The sequence below is a fragment of the Crocuta crocuta genome, unplaced genomic scaffold, assembly GCF_008692635.1.
Source record: "Crocuta crocuta isolate KB4526 unplaced genomic scaffold, BGI_CrCroc_1.0 scaffold14, whole genome shotgun sequence".
Classification (NCBI taxonomy): domain Eukaryota; kingdom Metazoa; phylum Chordata; class Mammalia; order Carnivora; family Hyaenidae; genus Crocuta; species Crocuta crocuta.
This window is the reverse complement of record NW_027530209.1, coordinates 1,859,174-1,882,454: the sequence shown is the minus strand read 5'-3', so window position 1 is coordinate 1,882,454 and position 23,281 is coordinate 1,859,174. Positions and strand designations below refer to the sequence as shown.

General features: G+C 39.8%; 1 protein-coding gene and 1 long non-coding RNA gene across 5 annotated transcripts; one reads left to right on the top strand and one right to left on the bottom strand.

Moving 5' to 3' along the window:
- Window positions 1-39: 39 nt before the first annotated feature.
- On the top strand, window positions 40-7,721 carry TAC1 (tachykinin precursor 1). 4 transcript variants are annotated; one of them, XM_077765328.1, is made up of 7 exons: window positions 40-88; window positions 327-458; window positions 1,443-1,539; window positions 1,977-2,021; window positions 2,503-2,526; window positions 4,065-4,118; window positions 7,145-7,721. In XM_077765328.1, exons 2-7 carry the CDS (start codon window positions 336-338, stop codon window positions 7,192-7,194), a joined length of 393 nt encoding a protein of 130 aa, XP_077621454.1. In that variant the 5' UTR covers window positions 40-88; window positions 327-335; the 3' UTR covers window positions 7,195-7,721. The 4 variants fall into 4 exon arrangements, with proteins under 4 accessions (XP_077621454.1, XP_077621455.1, XP_077621456.1 ...); XM_077765329.1 differs by lacking the exon at window positions 1,977-2,021; XM_077765330.1 differs by lacking the exon at window positions 4,065-4,118.
- Window positions 4,584-6,372, bottom strand: LOC144232494 (uncharacterized). The gene is made up of 2 exons (XR_013335409.1): window positions 6,144-6,372; window positions 4,584-4,938 (listed from the first exon to the last, which is right to left on the bottom strand). It is a non-coding gene; the product is annotated as an uncharacterized LOC144232494 (long non-coding RNA).
- Window positions 7,722-23,281: the final 15,560 nt, after the last annotated feature.

Sequence of the window (23,281 nt, the reverse complement as noted above, 5' to 3'; positions counted from 1 at the left end):
GGGCCTGCGCTGGGCCCGCGGGGGGACCGGTGTCCCAAACGCCAAAGCCCCTCTTTGTTTTCCACCTGCAGAGCCTGCTGGCTTGAAGGTACGGACCGGTGGGTCCGGGGCGGAGGGAGTCGGGATCCGGGGGGCAGGGGATTTGAGGAGCTTTGGGGCATGATTCTCTTTCCTAAGGCGTTTATATAAGGTATTCTTTAGGCTTTTTATCCCTCGGTTCAATCAGCCCTGAGTTGGCTCTGGGACCAAAAATCATGCCGCCTCAACTCTTGGAGAGCCGTCCCCAGTATATACATTTTTCTCCGTCTCTTCCCCACAATTCCCAGAAATCCAACATGAAAACCCTCGTGGCCTTGGCCGTCTTTTTTCTCATCTCCACTCAACTGTTCGCGGAAGAAATCGGAGCTAACGATGATCTGAATTATTGGTCCGACTGGTCCGACAGCGACCAGATCAAGGTGAGAACCGGCCCCCAGCCGGCTCGCGCCGTTTTCCCGGGCCTCGGGGCCGTCACTCCCCCTGCGGTAGCATTCTAGTCAGCCTGGAAGGCACGGCGACGGCGACGGCGACCAGGGCGGTGGAGGCGCGCGGGTGTGTGTGTGTAAAGGAGCGCCATTCCCCGGGGGCTGCACCGTCGGGGCTCGGGAACTCCCTGCGTGGAGGGGAGGGGGTGGTCCTCACAACGTTTCATCCCGGGGTAACGGCGATTTCCCGGACTCCAGTCTAGCTGCAAGGATCGGGCGTCTGGAAACGGCTGGACATCGGCAGGAAGGGATGCGCCCGACGCTGGTAGCAGCTGGGGCAGTGGGCGAGCTGCTCGGGGCTTGGAGGGGCGAGGTGGGTGGGAAGGTAGCTTCCACCCTTGACTGTTAGTTTGCTGACTCGAGGACGGAGCCGCCAAGTTTTCCTGCACCGGCCTCGCAGGCTCTTCCTGCAAGGGGGCGCGCCCCGAGGGAACAGTAAAAACCGCGCGGTGCAGGTCTCCGGTAAAGCGCTGTCATTCCTTCCCCACTCCCGACACACACCTGTGTGCGTTTAGGGCGGCCACGCTTCTCCAGAGCCCGCGCCAGAGTCAAGAGAAAGCCGGGTGACTGCGCGACAGATGAGCGGGGGTCCCCAAGCTCGGAGCAAAAAGCGGAAAACATGCAGAGCTCGGGGCCGCTGCGCCGCCTGCTCACCCTCGGGGGCGGGATTGGGGGGGAGGGTCGCGGCTAGACACGAGTTCCGCCGNGATGCCGGGCTGGGACCCCAGTCCCCCCACCCCCACCCCCCGGCCGGGGCCTCCCCCGGCCTCCCTGCGGGCGAGCTACCCCACCCTGGCGGCGGCAGCGCCCGCCGCCTAGCTTCTCCCGAGCCAGGCGCGCACCACTGGAATGACTCGGGTTTCCCGGCGCCTCGCGCTGGTTGCCTACACGCTCGTTTGTCTGTGCGTCCGCCCCCAGGAGGAGCTGCCCGAGCCCTTTGAGCATCTTCTGCAGAGAATCGCCCGGAGACCCAAGCCTCAGCAGTTCTTCGGATTAATGGGCAAACGGGATGCTGGTGAGATGGGCAGCCATCCCTCTCTCTGTCTCTCTGAGCAGCCGCCCTCTCCGCCCCTCCCCACCCTCGCCGCTTCTCAGAGCACCCAGTCTCTCTTGCTCTTTGAGTAGAAGTTTTCAGCCTAAAATGGCATATATCCCCGAGGAGCGACTCTCGCTTCACCCCACCAACACACGCACCAGTCCGCGGAGGGAGGGAGAGAGCTTTTGCGCGCGCCTCGCACGATTAGAGAGGCCCAAGTCAGGAACAGGGACCAGCCTTAGCTGAACTCTCCCTTGACTGAAGATCCAAAATGACACAGAGAAAGGCGGCCTCCCCGCGGTTCTAAGTGCCTGTGGAAACCCGTTTTACACCATTGGGGTTAGATCAGATTTAGGTGCCCTAATGTGATAGAAATATTCAGTTTAAATAGTTAATGTTAATTCATCTTTTGTCAGATTCCTCAATTGAAAAACAAGTGGCCCTGTTAAAGGCTCTTTATGGTAAACATTTCTATAAATCTTTATTTTACTAATGTGAATGCACATGTAGGAAAAGTGAAGAAAGTCTTTTATGGGCTGAAGTACAGATTCTTGGTCATACCTATTTTATAAAACTATAGACTTGTATCCCTCTCTACTGTGTGTGAAATGGTGGTCCTCTAGAAGATATGGTTCTTATATGAAAACAGGTGGTGTAGCCTAACAGTTACTATGTTAGTCTTCAGAGGCCCAATAGTCCTGGGTTTGAATCTGGCCCATAGAAAGCACTTAAAAATATTTCTTTTGGTTGCTGTTTTGTTTTTATCATTAACAATTTGGTTAGCATTTATGGTTCTGTTATATTCCTCAGGATAGTACATGAATGGGAAATGTTACGTATTTTAAAAAATCAACGTATTTTACAATTCTCTTTTAAAAATGTAATGTAGCATCTTTAAAACAAATCTGTTGCATTTGTTAACTTGGCCTTTCTTTCTTCTAGGGCATGGCCAGATCTCTCATAAAAGTAAGTTTCAAATTATTTTGACATTTACCAATGCAAATGTAAATTAGACTGAATTTCATTTTATATCTTATTTTCTGTAATAACTTAGGACTTAATATTTTTAATGAAGACCATATTAGAAGGGGGGAGACTCCTGTTAATTATATCCAGAGCAGATTTGTTCAAAGCTGTTTTTTTAGACCTAGCTATTTCCTAAAATGCATTATGTTAAAAATCCTTTAACTCTTAAGCTAATCTGTTGCTGAATTCCTTATTCACAGAAACTGAGATAATAAATATTTATTGTTGTTTTAAGCTGCTAAAAAAGGCACAAAAACCCTTTAGCTCATATAAATTCTTAGTTTTAGTTAAGAATTTCGGTCCAGGGGTAAAAATCCAGGACAGAGTCCTCTCCTTTCACACCTCACACCCTCTCCCATCCTGCACCACTTCCACTGCAAAAACAAGAACAAAACCAACAAGCATTGATAGGTATCTCCTAACATTTCAGTCTCCTGGGTCCCCTGAGGACACCATGTATTAGGGTCATCCAGCAGCCAATTAAGAGGATTGAGAGAATGAGTAGAGAATCCATAGTAAAGGTAAAGAGAGCTAGAAATGCAGTTTTTAGATCCCATAATTGACTTGATCTGTCAGAGTTCAATGAGACATTTCATAGGGCGGTGGAGATGGCAGAGTTGTGGCTCTTGACATTCATTAGGTCCCAGTTTCCCACTTAATAGAACTCAAGTTGACAGGAATTCCCCTGGGTTCATCTCAATACTACTCTCTTACCCCGGGTCCACTCAAAACTCCCACTTGGACTTGGGTTCACTGGTTGGCAGAGTAGGTCAGGTTCATACAGCAGTCCTATTCGGAAATAATACAGTGTAAACCACGAGATCTTTTGCCACTAAAGGTAAAACCGTAAGCCTTGCCAAAGACTTCATCTTTGAAAATAATCTTATTTCTATTTACATTCTAAAGATATGACTTTCAAGGGAATTGTATATAGCAAAATTCTATATAATGAAAATAAATGCACTCTATTAATGCCAAAATCAACACACTTTTCCAAAAGGAGTATTTTTTAAAATGCAACAAAATAGACATAGTGACCTTTTAGAAGTTTATAATCATCGGGTGCAGGGACCTGATCAACTCCTGTTCAGCTCCTGAGAAATAATAACATACTTGGGCATGAGGACCTCCACTTGGCTATTTCTGTTTGTGAAATTGATCCCCTAAAAGGCAAAGTTAGCTTAAATAGCAACAATATTTAAAACATTACATATAAGCAATTAGAATGTAATATGAATAAAGTGTACTTGCTAATATTTAGATATAGAATTAAGAATAATGCTTTCTTTTGTATTGTTTTAATGTCATTTATAAGACTTATTAGGAATCCTCATTTCTTCAGCCTCACTAAAACTTGAAATGGTTATATATTTATCAAATAGGCATATATTCAAAAGCTTGTTTTTCTTCAGTACAAGTTAACCGTTTATTTCCTCAAAGATGTACATATTGAAATACCCCTAAATGTATTTTTCCAGGGCATAAAACAGATTCCTTTGTTGGACTAATGGGCAAAAGAGCTTTAAATTCTGGTATGTATAAAACCATGACTGAAAATAGACAATTTCTTAAACCTATTATTTTCTTTCTAAGGCTTAATTTTCAAAGTGCTAAAAAGGAATAATAAATTCAAAATGAGTACTTATGGTGAAAAAAATGTAATTGCAATAAATCAGTCCAAGAATGGGTGTATCGCTGATGAAGCTAATATCACCCAGGACGCATCGATCTTTCTCAAGCCGCCGGCCTTCCCAGCATCTGCCCCACGTAGTCCTTACTTAACCTGAGTCCTTGGGCTAGTCTAGTACTCTTCCCCTGATACTTGTTACATAAGCCACATTTGACTTGACCCAACCAAGCGGGGGAAAACGGTGTGTGGGGAAATAAGACCCAATTTTCACTTATTACCAAGGTAATTCGAAAGTCTTACAAGATCTTCATTACGTCTGGCAGTCTTCTAGCACAAGATAAACAAATAAGCAAAACAAACAACTCGATTTATACAAATCACTTGCTCTTTATGAAGTTATAAAGACTCAAACTTGAAACATCCTGATGGGTGTTTGAGAGTATAAGAATAACGTAGTCCAGCCCAGGGCCTTCAAAAAGGAACACGATCACATCATTCTGCAGGGCTTTGTTCCCTTCTGGCTGTAAAACTCTTCGGGTGAAGGGGTGCCACAAGTCCCTTAACCCAGTTTAATCCTGGACAAATCTTAACATAGAGGCTGCACATTTCCTTGCCTCTCTTTAGTTTCTGTCTTCTTTGAAAATGCCACATATGTAGATCTGAAAGCCCATTCGTCACACGACTTTGAATGTGAAGTAATTCCTGTATCATTTTCACAGAGACTGATTTTTTTTTATAAAGCACATTCAGGCCTTATAGTGATTAGTTTCCTTAAGAAAGCTATTTGAACTATTTTTTATTCAGGGGAAATAGAATTATAGTACTAATCAAGTTATTAATTAGAAAGCAGCCGGGTGACTGAATCATTTAGAATATTTCAAGGTTTTAGAAAATCTGTAACTAAGAAGTGCTGGCAAAATTATCTGGAAGATGTATGTGAAAGTGATGTATCCCTACTCTTGGTTCTCTGCCTTCCAAATCTAGACCCGACATTTGTATACCCTTGTAATTTTGGGGCTGCTCAAGTTTAAATTTTGAAGAAGTTACCAGTGTGCCTAATGAAAAACTTTATTTTATTTACATGTGTTATCCTCCAGCTCTGGAAGTGGAATGTAAATTTAAATCTCACTGGCTTTACTTGTGGCAGAAATGTACACCAGCCCTTATACAGCTGCGGTCTTCTTGATAATCCTATTAGTCACCAACTGTCTATTTCCAGAATTAATACAGGTGTCAGAACATGGTTAACTTTACAAATAATATAGATACTGTGCAATTTATACAGATCAAATGCTTTTAAATGTACGTAGAGTAATAATATAATTACAGATAAATAGGATCACTAGAATGAATCAGAATCAATTTATGACTAAATCTTGACTCCTCCATTTCAGGAAAACATGGGCACCACTGTAGTCTACGCTCAATCAGATCTTTTCATATGATCAGTTGAGGCAACATTGTGATTGTGTTCTACAGACATACGATTCTTAACCTTTTGTGGTCACAGACCCCTCTGACAATCTGAGAAATCTAGAGCCCTGCTAGGTAGAGAAACCCTCATTAGCTCAATACTAAAATTGACCATACAGTTTCAGAGTGTTCAAGGACCAGGTAAAAAACTCTGCTTCCCATAAAGAGGCTATTCTGTTCCAGCCGACACTGAGTCTTTGGTTAGTTTACATTAGCATCCACCTCCCTTCCCTGAGGGTCAGAATCCTGTCATCTGAAGCTTGTCAGGAACTGAACTTGGGTTTGCCCTCCTTATACAAACAATGCAAGATGAGAAAAGACTTTTTCCTCCTATCAGAACTACAGACCTCCTTTAAATTGCATATAATATAATATAATATGTAATATAATTTTGGATGTTTTTAAAAGTCCAGATAGAGTACTTGGATTACTTGGCTAGCTATATGTTAAGTACCTTAGAGCAGTGATTAATCTTCCACAGGCCTTTAGGCTGCTAGGAGGTAAGCTAACTGTTGTATGCGGGTGGCACAACTGCCCTACCTACTGACCGCGAACAAGGACAATTCATCAGTGGAAGGCGGCGTCCGCAAGACAGGAGACCCTCATGCCATTAGGCTTCTGTAACAGGAATCCACAGACTTTTTCTGTAAAGAGCCAGATAGCAAATCTTCAGGTTTTGTGAGCCTTGCAGTCTCCGTAGCAACTACTCAGATCTGTCATTATGATGCTGAAGTAGCCACAGACAGGACATAAGTGAATGGGTGTGGCCATGTTCCAATAAGACATTCTTTTCTTTTTTATTTAAAAAAGTTTTAATGTCTATTTTTGAGGGAGAGACAAGACTATGAGTGGGGGAGGGGCAAAGGGAGAGGGAGACCTAGAATTAGAAGCAGGCTCCAGGCTCCAAGCCCAAAGCAGGGCTTGAACCCACCAGCTGTGAGATCATGACCTGAGCTGAAGTCGGACGCTTAACCAACTGAGCCACCCAGGTGCCCCAAGATGTTATTTCCAAGAAAAGCTGGTGGGCTGGATTTGGCCCATGACCTGTAGTTTGTTGACTATCCTAGAATAGAAGTCTCACATTTTGCTTTCATCCTGCTACTATTTCTACGCCTGTACTTCAGGCATCATCCATTCATTAAATCACCATGGGGTCTGCCACTACTTAAGAAAGTTGTTGGGAAGTAACACTGCATCAGATTGTGGGAATAAGCTTTGTGCACGCAAAGTACATGGCAGATAAGCCAAGAAACCAAGAATTCAGTGGTTAGATCACTTCCAGTCAGGATGGAGACTGAGGCAAGATTGGAGGACTCTTAAATAACGTTCCTATAGAAATACTTCCGTGGAGGGGGGAAAGTCATTATGAGTTTTTAATAAATTACCTTATGTCTTGAAGTTTATTTAACTCCGTGAATCCTCATAAAAAACCCTCTACCTTCTCTTTGTTCTCAGTGGCTTACGAAAGGCGTGCAATGCAGGATTATGAAAGAAGACGTAAATAAACCATCTAATATGTAATTTATTGAGCTTCATTTGTGCCAGTGGCCATTGAAAGGTAAAATGAGACATGCATTATGAGGAATAATTATTTATTTAATAATAATTGTTTTGAGTCGAAAACTCAAAAAATCTTTTTCATATCGTGCCAATATGTGTTGTGAACATGTGTTAGAATTTTAATAGGACTCCCTCAGCCATAGAAACCAGTGGTAATTTCTCAACAAAGCACAGTGTTCAATGAAAGTGAAATATGGTCTCCAAAGAAAGAAGTCATTTTTGTTTCTTGGAAGCAGTCACGTCAGCCACCGTTAAAGGAAGGGAAACTCACAGACGGGCTTGTGCTTCATGTGTTTTCACGGTGGAAATGTACTAAGATTTAGTATCCAACTGTACCCCTGCAGCATGTTTCATGTGTTGTGACTATATAGAGATGTTTTTAAAGTTTTAATGTGATTCTAAGGTCTTCCCTTCATTGTATACTGCGTTGTGATAGTTAACATTTTAAATAAAAGAAAAATTATCTTGAGGATTGGGTGTTATTCTTCCGTTAAATAAAAGAAAAATTATCTTGAGAATTGGGTGTTATTCTTCTGTTAATATCTGTCAAACCAGCAAACTTTTCTTTTAGTAGATGAAATCTGTGTGAAGCTATTTTGGCTGCTAAATGGTGAAATATAAAGCAACCAGGTTTCTTTTTCTTGGGGAAAATTTCTACAATATAATCTCAGTTCTCTGCTCCTCCCCCCTCTCCCCCCACACACATTGATTTGTTTGTTGTTGGTTTTGGCTCAGTCTTGGCAGGAGACCATTCATGAGGAAAACAATTACATTTTGAAATCCAAAAAGTAAAGGATAAGTTTTGTTTATACATGCCTATGACTCCGTTTTACAAATAGGATAATAATCTGTCTTAAAGATGCATTCCACTGGTTATTTCTTTGTTGGATAAAACATCAGCACACTACTATTTAAGCCCTGCTTGGAGCCCAAGTATAAATGCATCTGTGGGATCCTCACTAGAATTAAGATACCAAACTCAACAAAGGTCATCAAAAGATAATGGCAGAAACATGGGGGACTGATTGAGAATACAACATCACTCCTATAACAAAGGCAAGAGCACCTTTCTAGCATTTCTGAGAAGTCCTGTGCATTGCGGGCTCCTGTAACACTCTCCAGCAGAAGCATGTGCATCAGGAGTAAATACAGAGCAAGACACTTGCTCTGTATTTACTTAAGGGGAAGGATTGATAAGTGTCCTTGGAATTGTTTTCTGATTGCATAGAGTGTGCAATACTGACAAGGGACAATGACTCAGGACCAGCAATGTTTTGTGAAATAAAACATGATGTTAGCCTGGGTTGGTGACTATTGGTTTTCTTGTTTTTTTTTTTTTTTTAATGTTTTTTTATTTATTTCTGAGAGAGACAGCGTGAGCAGGGGAGGGTCAGAGAGAGACGGAGATACAGAATCTGAAAAAGGCTCCAGGCTCTGAGCTAGCTGTCAGCACAGAGCCCCATGTGGGGCTCAAACCTGTGAACCGTGAGATGGAACCCATGAACCGTGAGATCATGACCTGAGCCAAAGTCAGAAGCTTAACCTTAACCGACTGAGCCACCCAGGTGCCCCATTGACTATTGTTGATTAATGTTAAAACCATTTGTGGGACAGGAGAGCTAAAGTATATTTTAACCTTTACATTTTTAAATGAAAAATTTGCCTTAAAGAACTCTGACAAACTCATTTCCATTACACAATACAATGAAATATTACAAATCATAAATGATAAGCAAACTAGAGAAAATTGGAGACATCTAGAGCCCTACTCCTCAACAGTAATGTTTAACATTCTATTTGAGAGTAATAATTGCTGGGTGGCTCAGTCAGTTGGGCGTCCGACTTCTGCTTAGGTCATGATCTCACAGTCTGTGAGTTCAATCCCTGCATTCGGCTTGTGCTGACAGCTCAGAGCCTAGAGCCTGCTTTGGATTCTGTGTCCCCCTCTCCCACTCATGCTCTCTCAAAATTAAAAAGTTTTTTAAAAAGTAATAATAATTGCAATATATAATAGATATCATTATATATAATCACTCAATGAGGGAAGAATTATTATCAACATCGTTTTACAGATGATATGAAGATCAAGGAAATCATGGGGTCAGAGATTGTAATGAGAGGAGTCAGTTCTAGAAAGAGATTATTAGGGGAAAATCGCAGAAGAAATTAAAATCTAACAAGGAGATTGATTAAGCAAACTGGTATATTGATACAACCGAATGTTATGCCATTATTTAAAATGGCATTATGTGTTTAGTGACATAGAACTAGATATGTGGGATACTTAGGCACAAAACAATATGCCTGCATCATATATACATATTTATTTCTGCATAGATGTTGAGTGTGGGGTTCAAACTGCTGGGGTTTGAATCCTGGCTCCATCCATTAACGTCCATGTGATGATGGACAACTTCCTTCTGCCTCATGATCCTCATCAATAAAATTGGATTACTGCTAGTTCCCGCCACTATCATACACTGACTATGTGTAGTGGACCGTATCCTCAGTGGGGAGTAGATGAAGGCTGTGGAACATGATATCTGCAAAGCTTGGAGCATAGTCTCCAGCCCACAGCCAAATGCTCAGTGAATGTTACCTGTTACCCTTGTTAGCCACTCTCCCAAAAGCCAGTGGGAAAATTAGCACCATTTTTTAGCAACTGAAATGGTTTTTAATAGCACACTGAAGAAGCACCAGCATGGGGTGGTGGTTATATACTTGCTTGGCAATTTAAATGTAAGGTTGTATTACAAACTGCGATGCTCTGTGCTGTTCATTGTTGCACTAGTTAGTCCCCGTGGCCCATTTCATCTCTGAGTGTCTGTAAGTCTCTGCAGCAAGATCCCACAGTGCTGCAGAAAGAGCTGCGTCAGCAAGAATTCATTCATGCCTGCTTTCCCTGTAGGCCACACACCCAACCACATCTGTCAGGAAGGAAAGGAAGAGGAACCTCAGCTTTACGTGTGTACTCATGAAATATTTACTATCCCTTTCCCTCTGTAGCATGGTTCCTTTGATGAAAATAAGTTTTCTTCACCTTTATTCTTTCTTAAATATTTTATTCTGTTATGAAACAGCAAGATGAATCTATATAATTAAGTTTCCTAAATACTTTATTGCTTTGGTTTTTTGTTTTCTGTTTTGGTGTGGTTTAGGTCAGGAATGAGGGCAAAAACAAATGTTACTAAAACTGAGTAATTTGAAGAGAATTTAATAAAGGGACTAATGAGCAAGGTATCGGCAGGGTGTAGGGAAGCCAGCAACGGAATATGGGTCTCCAGGCTGGCAGCCTTAGGAGCCACTGTTACCCCCAGGCCTGAAGGATCAAAATGAGGAAGTGAAGGTCTCCATGTGCAGAGGGGCACCTGGTAGCTATTGTCTTCACTAAGAGGAGGGAACCAAAATAGGGTAGTCAGGTATGTGGGGGGGGAAGAGGGTGGAAAGGACTGGGAATAAACATCCCAATCTCACCCCCTACTGGGAAAACCCAATTGGAAGGGCAAGGGCTAGGAACCCTTGATGCTGCCCAAACCTGTAAGCAGCACAGATAGAGCACCAGAGCAGGTGGGAAAAGCTGATGGGTGCATTACGTAGATAATAAAATGACATCCAATGGACTATGTCTGCCATTATTGTGAATCCAAAACCCAAACTAATAAGCTGAAATTCAAATAGAGAAAGGTATAAAGTAAAAATGAGTCTTACTCTGGACACCCAGTTCTATTCCCTTGGAATATAGACTCATCCAAACAAACAAAAATAATATTTTAATTTGAGCACATGCTGAAATCTCCCCTTTTAAGACCAAGTCATTATGATTTTTTGTTATATTTTAAAAGAGTAAGTACATTGGGATTTGTGAAAAGCAGGGTAAGGACTTAGGTGGACCAGAAATTATGCCATCCTTGAGAAAGAAAGCACACAAGGGGCCACATCGATAAGCCATGGCCCTTACAGGGAATCACAGAGGCTGCAGAAAAAGGGGCCAACCCCAGAAGAGGGAAGTGACCAGAGCAGAACATGGACTTCTCATCAGCGACACTGCGTGCCATGAGGTAAGGTAACAAAATCTAAAACTTCTTAAAGAAAAAATAATATGTTTAGCCAAACCAGCCTTTAAAAATGAGGATGAACTTGTAAAAGAAAAAAACAAATAAAACCTGTTGGCTTAAACTGAAATCATCACAGGGCGCCTGGGTGGCTTAGTCGGTTAAGCGTCTGACTTTGGTTCAGGTCATGATCACATGGTTCGTGGGTTTGAGCCCCGCATCAGGCTCTGTGCTGACAGCTATCTCAGAGCCTGAAGCCTGCTTCAGATTCTGTATTTCCCTCTCTCTCTGTCCCTCCGCTGCTCACGCTGTGTGTGTCTCTCTCTCAGAAATAAATAAAAACATTTAAAAAATTTTTTAAAAATCATCACAACAGAACAATTCAAGATAGCTGTTCTGCTGGAGAGCAGGCAACCTAAAGAATTTCTGTGTTGAATTGATGAAGGTCAAAGTTTGTTATATTCTAAGCAATTGTTCACTCTTCCAGTTCTCGGAAGGCATGGGGAACTTAGGCTGCATTAGTCAGGGGACAGGATTTGGGGACTGTGAGAGTGGAGCTAAAATTTTAGCAGCTGTTAGGTAGTCTGGATTTAGTACGAGTGGTGAGGAAGAAGAGGTAAGGACGAAATCTTGCTGGAGTCAGTGGAATAAATTCAGCCATTTAACTTCTTTCATGAATTAAGGACATTTTCAAACATATCAGACCTTAGAAAGATTCCTATGTACATTCTCTGAAAGAATTACCCCAGGATATTATTTAAGAAGAAAAATAAATATGAGAGGGAGTAATGGGTAAAAAACATGGCAATAAAGTAATCATATGAAACAACATTGCTAAAATGAAATTAGTATGTATGTTAAATAAACCATCTGGAATTAAAACTCCGTAAGATGTCAACACGAGAATTAGCGGGGGAAGAAAGGAGAATGTAAAAGGGAAATCAATGGTATGTTACATTTCTTGTCTTGTTGAAGTGAAGGGTAGAACATAGATGTATTTGACTCTAGACTGCTTAAAAAGAAAATGTAAGTTTCTTATATGAGCTAAAATTATGTACAAGGTGAACACCATGGAATAGATGAATGTATAACTATCGAAACAGAGGGGGTGAAATGTTGCAAAACAAAATCTAACCAAAGAGACAAAAAAAATTTTTTTTTAATTTTGTTAATGTTTATTTTTGAAAGAGAGGGAGAGAGAGAGACACACACACACACAGAATCTGAAGCAGAATCCAGGCTCTGAGCTGTCAACACAGAGCCCAACTCAGGGCTCAAACTCACAAACCATGAGATCATGACCTGAGCAAAAAAGTCAGATGCTTAACAGGCTGAGTCACTCAGGTGCCCAGCCTTAAAAAAATAAAAATTTTTTAGCAAATAAAAAAACAACAACAGAAAACAGAAAAAAACTAAGTAAAAAACAGTAAAAATAAATCAAAACCTATTCATATTTATGATGGATGTGAGCAGTTTTATCAGACATTAAAAGTCACAGANTAAAATTCACAGAATATCAGTGGTAAAAAAAAAAATCCAGCCATTATTATCAGAATCAAACATGAAAAACTAATGTAAAATTGTTGAAAATAAAGAGATATTTTTAAATGCCTGCTAAAGTACTAACACAATGATTTTAAAGCAATATTACCACCAGACAAAACAGAGTTCAAGGAGAAAATTTTCAGGGGATCATGAAAGATACTTAATATTGATAAAAGGAGAAATCCATTAAAAAGGCATAATAATAGTAGTGCGTGAACCTTTATGAATGTGAGGTCTTTTCAAAATATATAAAGGAGAAGCCAACAGAAATATTTAGAAGTATTAAAAATGTACACATCTTTTTTTTTAATTTTTTTTAATGGTTTTATTTATTTCTAGGAGAGAGAGAGAGAGAGACAGCGCGAGCAGGGGAGGGTCAGAGAGAGAGGGAGTGACAGACCGAAACAGGCTCCAGGCTCTGAGCTGGCAGTCAGAACAGAGCCCGACGCGGGGCTCGAACCCACAAACCGCGAGATCATGACCTAAGCGAAAGTTGGCCGCTTAACCGACTAAGCCACCCAGGCGCCCCAAAAAATAAAAAAATAAAAATGTACACATCTTGGGGCATCTGAGTGGCTCAGTCAGTTAAGCATCTGACTTCAGCTCTGGTCATGATCTCATGGTTTGTGGGTTTGGCTCCACATCAGGCTCTGTGCCAACAGCTCAGAGCCTGGATCCTGTTTCAGATTCTTCATCTCCTTTTCTCTCTTGCTTGCACTGTCTCTCTTTTTCTCAAAAATAAATAAACATTTAAAAAACGTCCACATCTTTAATAATCATGACAGACATCACACTCTTAGTAAACAACAGATTAGTCAAAAAATTAACAAAGGTAAGAAGAATTGAATAACATAATTGAGAATCTTCCTCAATTAGGCATACGGAATATTAAGACAAGTAGACACACACAATTAAGAATCTTCATCAAGTAAACATACTTTTACAAAATGCATGTGGAATATTCAGAGAACTGAGCAATAGGACACAACTAAACTCAAAAAATTCTAAAATTCTCATCTCATGTAAACCATAATCACATATGACATTGCAATAGACTAAAAAATCAACACGTTGCCAGCAAAACCATATGGCAGAAAAGTTTGGGACAGAGTCCCAAATAAAGTAAATAAAGTAAACAAAGTAAAAAATAAAGAGACCGTTTACAAAACACTTTGACTGAATAAACATGTGGGTCATGGGGTTCCAAGACTATCCCCACATTTGGAGATTTGCTGGAAGGGCTTGTGGGATTCAGCATGTAATTGGCACCCATGGCTAAGATTTACCACAACAATCTAGGAAAGACACATAGTGGGTCATAAGGGAAAAAGGTATAGGTGAAGTCTGGAAGAATCTCTCTCTCCCATGAGGGGTCACAGAAAGTGTGTTCTTTCCCAGTAACAAAAATGCAGCAACGAGCATGGGATGTTTCTGCTGAGGGAGGCGCATGAAACACTCAACACCTGAGGTTTGTATTGAGGTCTGGTCATAGGAACCCTCTACCTACCACATTCCAAAATTTCAGACTCCCAGAAGGAAAGCAAATGTTTAGGCATAGTGAGCTACCCTACTACACAGGGAAAGTTCTTGTATCAATGAAGAAATGAATTTACCAGTCAAGCTGCCAGATACCAGCCAAGGGCCAATCTTGCAGGCAGGATGTGTCCAGTCTAACAGTCTCAGGCCTGCTATGTGACCTAGTTGTTGCAAAATATGCATTGCCTCTATCAAAACCTGGGTATGGAACCAGAGAAATTCTCAGGAAGAAATTTAAAGCCATAAATGAATTTCCCCCCAAATAATAGGGGTTGAAGTTTTCACCAAAAGACACTAAAAAGGACAACAAATAAATCCAATGAAGGCAGAGTAAAGGAATTGAGATTAAACCAGATATTAATAAAACAAAAACTATTTAAGAACAAACTCCAAATGGTAAGCTTGATCAATTTATTCAAAACAAAAAAAAATTTTAAGATAAAACTTTGGAAATCTATAATTAAGAAAAAAGAAACAGAAGGTAAAAGTTGACATTGACAGGAAAATGGCTATAGATACACAGAGTCTGACAATTTTTAAGATAATACCTTATAAATCTCTGTACCAATGCATGCAAAAATAATCAGTGAAATGATACTTTTGGATATTACAAATTAAAAATAATGGAATTAGTGGGGCGCCTGGGTGGCTCATTCAGTCAACCATCCAACTCTTGATTTCAGGTCAGGTCATGATCTCACAGTTCATGAGATGAAGCCTCGCATTGGGCTCAGCACTGACAGTGTGAAGCCTGCTTGAGATTCTCTTTCTCTCTGCCCCTTCCCTACTTGTATACATAGGTGCACACTCTCTCTTTTTGTCTCTCTCCCAAAATGAATAAACAGACATTTAAAAAATATTGAAATTAAACTAATCACTGTGAAGAATTTATAGCTGTTCTCATCAACTACACTCCTTCTCTCACACTGATACCCAAAAGACTATAGTGCAAGCCACTTAATAAAGATCAACTAAAACTCCAGGAATAAAGGAATGAATTTTTTCATGTTTTACAAATGGTTCCAAAACTAGGAAAACAGGACAGGGTAACGACCCAACACAATGAACAAGTTTGGTCTAACCCTGAAAGAAACTACTCAACTCATTCAATAATACCAGCCTAACTCTAAAGACTCCACCCAAAAACTGTTAGAACTAATAAATGAGTTCAGTGAAGTTGCAGGATACAAAACCAACATACACAAATCATTTGTGTTTGTATACACTAACACTGAAATAGCTGAAAAAGAAATTAAAAATTTACAAGAGTATCCGAGCCAATAAAATACATAGGAAGAAATTTGACCAAGTAGGTGAACAACCTATACATGAAAAGCAAATTAGACAATGATGAAAGAAATTGAAGAAGACACAAATAAATGGAAAGATATTCCATGCTCATGGATTGGAAAAATTAATATTGATAAAACGTACATACTATATAAGGTGATCTACAGATTCATTGCAATCGCTATCATAATTCTAATGGTATTTTTTTACAGAAATAGAAAAACAATCCTAAAATTTGTAGGTAATCACAAAAAACTCAAAAGAGCCAGAACAATCTGGAGAATGAAAAACAAAGCTGGAGGCATCATACTGCCTGATTCCTGTAACTATATTACAAAGCCTTAGAAATCAAAACAGTATAGTACTGCCACAAAAACAGACAAATAGATCAATGGAATAGAATCAAGAGCCCAAAAATAAATCCACACATACACAGTCAACTAATATTTGACAAGGAAGCTAAAAATACTTAATAAGAAAATAGTAGTTTCTTCAATAAATGGTGCAGGGAAAATACAAAAGAACATACAAAAGAATAAAATTGGATCTTTATCTTACATAGCTCACAAAAATTACTTGTAATGCATTAAGGATTTAAATATAATACCTAAAATTATAAAACTAGAAGAAAATACAGGGAAAAGTCTCCTTGACAGTGGTTCTGGCAATGATTTTTTTTGGATATGACAGCAAAAGCACAAGCAACAAAAGCAAAAATCAACAAGGGTGACTACACCACACTAAAAAGCCTTTGCACAGCAGAAGAAACAATCAATGAAATTAAAAGGCAACTTACCAAATGGGGAGAAAATGTTTGCAAATCATATATTTGATAAGGCGTTAATGTTCAAAATATATAAGGAATTCGCACAGTATATAAAAAAAAAATCTGATTTAAAAATGAGCAGAAGACCTAAATGTCTACTTAGCAAACAAGGCATACAAATGGCCAATGGGGGCATAAAAAGATGTTCAATATCATTAACCATTAGGGAAATGCAAATCAAAACCATGACAGATCACCACATGTCTATTAGAATGTCTGTCATCAAAAAGACAAGAGATAACAAGTATTGGCAAAGATGTGAAGAAAGATGTAAAGAAAAGGGAACTTTTGTGCATGGTTGGTAGAAATGTAAATTGTAATTGTTGTAAATGTAACTTGGGGTAGCCACTATGGAAAACAGTTGGAAGTTCCNACGCTGTCTCTCTCTCTCTCCTAGAAATAAAGAAAACATAAAAAAATTTTTTTTAAAAAGATATGGAAACAATCTAAATGTCCATTTACAGCAGAATGGATGACGAAAATGAGATATGTATATAAATAATGGAATATTATTCATCCATCAGACATAAGACATCAAATCAGATGACACTGTGATTTTGGACTTCCCAACCTCCAGAACTGCAAGAAATTACATTTTGTTGTTTAAGCTGGTCAGTCTGTGGAATTCTTGTTCTCACAGTCTGAATAGACTACAACAATGGGGATACAAGCCCAGATACCCAGACTCTTGGGGTCTTGAGAGGAGAACACTCAGCTCCTCAACAGATACATTTAAAGATTAAGGAAAAGAAAATAGAGAGGTATTTATAGATGAAAACAGACTTGCAAGACACATCAACCAATTGAGTCTTTTATAAACTAACAATTTTTAAAGATTATGAATCAGAGAAATTTGAACAATGGATATTTGATGACAATAAAGAATTATTGTTAATATTTAGATGTGATCATTGTATTCAGTTATGGTTCAACAATCTATGAGTCATAGAGCCAGTAGGAGGGATACACAGGCAAGAAATGATTTAAATGCAATAAGGCAAGATTAGGGAGAAGTGAAAAGTATCCTCAGAAGGCAGAAAGGGTACATTATCTGGGGGGTATGAGAGAGGTGAGTATCCCTCCATAAACAGGAAGCTTGCCAGGGGGGTCAGGGAGGGAGGAAAGGTGCTTGGAAGCAAGGAATAAATCTGAAGACAGACAAGTAGGTGTGAAAGAACAGGATGTGCTCTAAGTAGTGCAAATATTTGAGTCTGATTGCAGCACAGAACAAGTGGGGAGACAGTCTGGAGAGACAGGCTTGTATGAGATCGTACAGGGTCTTCCTTGCTTCCATACTAACACTGATGGAATAGCTAGTTGGTTTTTAATTCTTTTCGGAGGTGGGGAAATGTCACTGAAGGGTTACAAATACATTTCTCTTTCTAGAGACAAAAGGTTCATTATAGCTTGGGAGAAAATTTGCTTTGTTTTAAAAATAAAACCCAAATGGGTTGTTTATCATAAAATATTAAGAAAGCTCTGAACTTGGGCAAAGTCATATGAAAGAATAGTGTTACCAAACATAAAGCTTCTTAGAGTTTGCAGGGAAATGTCAGGAACCACTATATTAAGAAAGACTGCTGCAAAGGACTGAGCTCTTTTACCACCAGAGAGAGACCACACAAATGGAGGTTTTTATGGACTTTGGAAACAATGCATCTTTGAGAAAATGTCACAAGCACACCATTGAATCATTTACATCTGATTGCAATATTTAACCATAAATAATTTTCACAACAATCATTGTTTTAATAATTTAGGTAACTACCTAAGTGCTGTTTTGAAATTTTTTTTACATTTATTTATGTTTGAGAAACAGAGACAGAGCACAAGTGGGGAAGGGGCAGAAAGAGAGAGGGAGACACAGAAACCGAAGCAGGCTCCAGGCTCTGAGCTGTCAACACAGAGCCTGATGCGGGGCTCGAACTCGGACGCTTAACCCACTGAGCCACCCAGTGCCCAGTAAGCGCTGTTTTGAAACATCTGCAATAATGAGTAAACAAAGGGACTCTATGGGTATAGTATAACAAGATTGTTGCTTTATCTTTTTCTTGGTAATCAGAACCATGAGAACAGTAACTTTGGGGAAAAATATAGTCTTTAGACATGTTCTTAACTTTTAAATATAGCTGCTAAGGTTTTATTTATTTATTTATTTATTTTGAGGGAGAGAGACAGAGAGAGAGAGAGAGAGCGCTCGTGCATGGGAGCAGGAGAGGGGCAAAGAGAGAGAGAATCCCAAGCAGGCTCTGCTTAGAAACCCAGAGTCAGAGGCTTAACCAACTCAGCCACCCAGGCACCCCAATACCTTAATAATAAGAAACTGACTCCCTTTCCTTCCTTTCCTCTCTCTCTCCTTCCTCCCTTTGTTCTTTCCTTCTTTCTCAAGCAGAGTGTATGTGTCTGTATATCATTACTATGAAGTCACCATTAACCTGCATTTAGATGTTTCAGAGAAGTTTTGCTCTAATGATGCAAATTAAACACAGCTTCAGCATAACTATTTCCTTTCAGGGTTAGCATTTTTACCCTAGAATTTCTTCACAATTCTGGCAGCCCTATGCCTGTAAAGTACCATTTGTTCTTGAAAACTGTGTGTATCCTTTTCATCAAATTCTTGCTCACTGGAAGTTCCTGATACCTGTTCTGTCAGAGCAACTGGCCTGTTTCTTGGTAAAATGCAAACTGGATTGTTCCCGCACACGTAGTATTATTTACAAAACAAGCCAGACTTGGAAGACCACTTGATTGCCAGTTGTGCTTTGTCTGAGCTGTGAAATCTCTGGGTTGGAATAAAAGATCTCCCCTCATCTCTCTCTCCCGAATTTCTCTCTTAAGAATGGGTATTTCATTGACAATTATTCTGGGACAACAAAGAAGAGTAAACCATAGAAAGGGGAAGAAAGAATTTTCTTCTAATGAAGCAGAGAATAAAAAGCTCTCTGGACATTCTCCTCAGTAGAGGCTGGTTTGCCTTTCACTATGGAATGAAGCAGGGACTCACCATCTGGTTTGGGACCTCAGAGTGGCCAGTTCTACAGCATTTTTAAGCTACTCTCTGATCGTATGTCGCTACGAAAATATCAGCAGCTTTGCACACATTAGAACCTGGTCAGACTATCCTCTGAGGGGTTTGTACCCTTGGAGCAAAGCTATGGAGGCATCCTATTCCTTTTCTGTTTTCAGGAGAACCCAGACTGAGACACCAGCCATACTATCGTTCACAGGTAATGGTAGATTAGAGGTATTTTCAAACACTCCAAGTTAAAAAAAAATTTTACCTTGCACTGACCCTTTCTCAAATATGTTAATGGTTATGCTCAACAAAAAGAGAGCTAACAAAGAAAAAGTAAGAAATATGGAAAACAAGCTTGGGGCTCAGGAAAGAAGTGAAGAGACTTTCCTGGCACATTGCCAGAGTAGATTTCAGGGTGGCAGCATGCCAAGGAAAGTGCTCCTCTCTGGGTTGGAGAAGTGTTAATGAACATGAAGAATACAGTGCAAGTTGTCATCACTAAGACATGCTACTAATGTAAACACAAGCACATCTTTTAGACAGCTTGTAAATACAAGAACAGGCATGTAGGTGGCTCAGTCAGCTGAGTGTCGGATTTTTCACTTTGGCTCAGGTCATGATCCCATCAAGCCCTTCATGGGGCTCTGTGCTGAGTGTGGAGCCTGCTTTAGATTCTCACTCTCTCTCCCTCTGCCTCTCTCCCCCACTTGTGTGCATACTCTCTCTAAAATAAAGTTTAAAAAATAAAAATCATGGAAGTATAGAGTTGATTTCTAATTATTGCTTCGTTGAGTCATTATTTGGAATAAAGAAATATTTAATGAAGCTACAAAATTTCCTCTACGGCTATTTGTAAAATGGTATTCCTTCATAATACACACTAATGGCCTCTTCTAAATAGATGTTAAGTCTGCTAGGTAAATATGTCACTCTGCATTTGCAGCCTATATCTCAGTCCTGACTCAAATATCTTAGGTCATAAAAATGTATTCTATATAATTCCACAAAAATACTTTTGGGTGGTTTCTTAAAATTTTCTTTTAAAAAGCCACTGTAATGGCTTCCTGGGTGCCCAAGTATTTTGTGTGACCCCAACACATAATGATAGAGGTTAGGTTTGTGTTGTAACATTTCAGAAAGGTGAAAATTAAGATACATTACTCTGTTATAAGGAGTCAGAAAGATTGACTCATTCACCCACCCTTTTGTTCACTCATCCATCCATCCATCCATCCATCCATCCATCCATCCATCCATTCAATCACTCATCCATCCATCATATGTCAATTGTCTTTTAGTTGTAAAACCTAAGATAAGTGAATTAGACATGGTACTAGCATCAAAGCACTTACTATCTCACAGGAGGTTGAAATATGCCCAAATGACTAAAGTATAGTAATTGCCATAAGAGAAATACAGGTCAAGTATGATTAACATGTGATGGCAGAGACCATTTCCTTTTGGCTCTCTGCTAATCCCTTACACCTGGGACAGTGCTGACTCATACTTGCTGAAGAAATGCTCCTATTCACTGAATGGGAGAAGAGGGAGCGAGGAGGAATGAGTGAATAAAAAAGGAGGTGGGGCTGAATACAAGTTTCAGGGATGGAAAGATACGGTTTTGTGAAGATGAAAAAGGCAGGTTTCAAGAACCAAGGTCATATCTGTGAGTTTTATTCTGATTGCTCTGTTTTGTGCTTTTCCATCTGGGCAGTAAGTGCTTCAGTGTGGTCCAAAGTCTCCCTTTCCACACTGTCCTACCACAGTCATGTGAAAAGTCATCCACCAGCATAAAATAAGGGCAAATGAAGTTCCAGAAACTTGGGAAAATTTGGTGAGCTATGATCCATTCATCAAATGAGTGCTGTCCTTTGAAGGAGTCACCTTGAGATTTATGCACTTAGTTTCACGATGTTGGTATTATTCAATATACAAAATACTATTCGGTTGCCTCCATAATCCACATCAGCAATTTTAATTTTTTTTATCATTTAAAAAATATTTTTAGTGTTTATTTATTTTTGAGAGACAGAAAGAGACAGAGTGTGAGCAGGGGAGGGGCAGAGAGAGGGAAACAGAATCAGAAGCAGGCTCCAGGCTCTGAGCTGTCAGCACAGAGCCCGATGCAGGGCTCGAACCCACAAACCATGAGATCATGGCCTGAGCCAGTCAGACGTTTAACCGACTGAGCCACCCGGGTGCCCCTGCATCAGCTCTACTTAAACATCCACAGTGGTTACATTTTTATCCTTTAGGAGCAGCTTTGATATTCGGGAATCCTGATGCCTCCTCCACTGAATGGTACAAATAGATCATGGATCATAGCTGAGTAACATGATTCTTGAATATTAAGGAGAAACCACAATTACAGAATATTTGTTTCATGTGATGACAGAGCATGGAAAGTGAAAAGGAGACCAGTTATATGGCTACATTACTTACTATCTTACTCAAATAAATCTTCAACCACCCACTATAAGGTAATGGCATATTTTTTTCAGCAACAGAACATTAATTTTTACTTTAATAATTAGATTTTTAAATTTTATAAAAGTTTTTAAAATAAAATTTACTGTTATAAAAACATGTAAGATCTACCCTCTTATCAAAGTTTCAAGTATACAATACATTACTGTTGGTTACATGTATGATGTTGGACAGCAGATCTTTAGGGCTGATTCCTCTTCCTTAACTAAAATTTCATGCCCACTGATTAGTGCCCCCCCCATTTCTCCCTCCCTCCAGCCCCTGGCAACCACTATTCCACTCTTTGATTCTAGAAATGTGATTATTTAAAATAACTCATATAAGCGAAATCATGCAGTATGTGTCTTTCTGTGACTGGCCACTTATTTCACTTATTGCACTTATCCCCAAGGTTCATCCATGTTATCACATATTACAGAATGTCCTTCTTTTATGAAGCTTAGTAGTAGTCCATTGTGTGAATATACCACATTGTCATTATCCATTCATCTGTTGATGGACATTTAAACTGTTTCCAATTCTTAGCTCTTGAGAATAGTTCTATAATGAACATAGGAGTGCTAGCATCTCTTTTAAGATCCTGATTTCAATCCTTTGAGACAAATATCCAGAAATGGGATTGCTGACCCATATGGAAGTTCTATTTTTAACTATCTGAGGAGTCTCAACACTTTTTCCTATAGTGCTACACCATTTTGCATTCTGACCAACACTGCGCAAGGATTTGTAATATTGTGTTTCTAAAAAGCTCAATAGAACTGAAGTACTAACTACCCATCCATTGGAACTTCTGAGTTGCCAGCAATTCAGTTAAGATTTGAAGGAAGATCAGACTAACAACTTAAAAATCTCTAGATTATTATTTTAAAGGCTTATTTCATAGCAAACAAGCACATCAGGAGAACTAGAATTCTTTATTAATAGAAAGCATGCGTCTCCGAACTGTAGAAAATATCCTTTTAAAACTTCCAAGAGTGGATGAGCCCTTCCAACATAGTATCCACCAGGAACATATACCATGGAACAAACAAAGGAACACTCTATTTTTTGAAAGGGTAAGATGGCTCAGAAAGGGATCTTATCTATGCTCCTAGATGGTGTTGCACAGGAATTTAGCCTCAGTCCTTGGATCTTGACCCAGAGTTTACCTTCTGGGCCTGCACTCAGAGGGCTACATAACTATCCTCAGGTGCAAGGGAAAACACAAATGAGAAGACAAGGGTTAATGTTCCCTGAAAATGGTTATTTATGACACAGTTTGCATATTTTGTCCTTGAGAT

Bases quoted from the DNA above. Each gene is read 5' to 3' on its own strand.
- TAC1 (XM_077765328.1), top strand. From the start codon at position 336: ATGAAAACCCTCGTGGCCTTGGCCGTCTTTTTTCTCATCTCCACTCAA. The intron at 1,540-1,976 runs GTGAGATGGGCA...ATCTTTTGTCAG, and splicing joins AATGGGCAAACGGGATGCTG to ATTCCTCAATTGAAAAACAA. The intron at 2,527-4,064 runs GTAAGTTTCAAA...GTATTTTTCCAG, and splicing joins TGGCCAGATCTCTCATAAAA to GGCATAAAACAGATTCCTTT.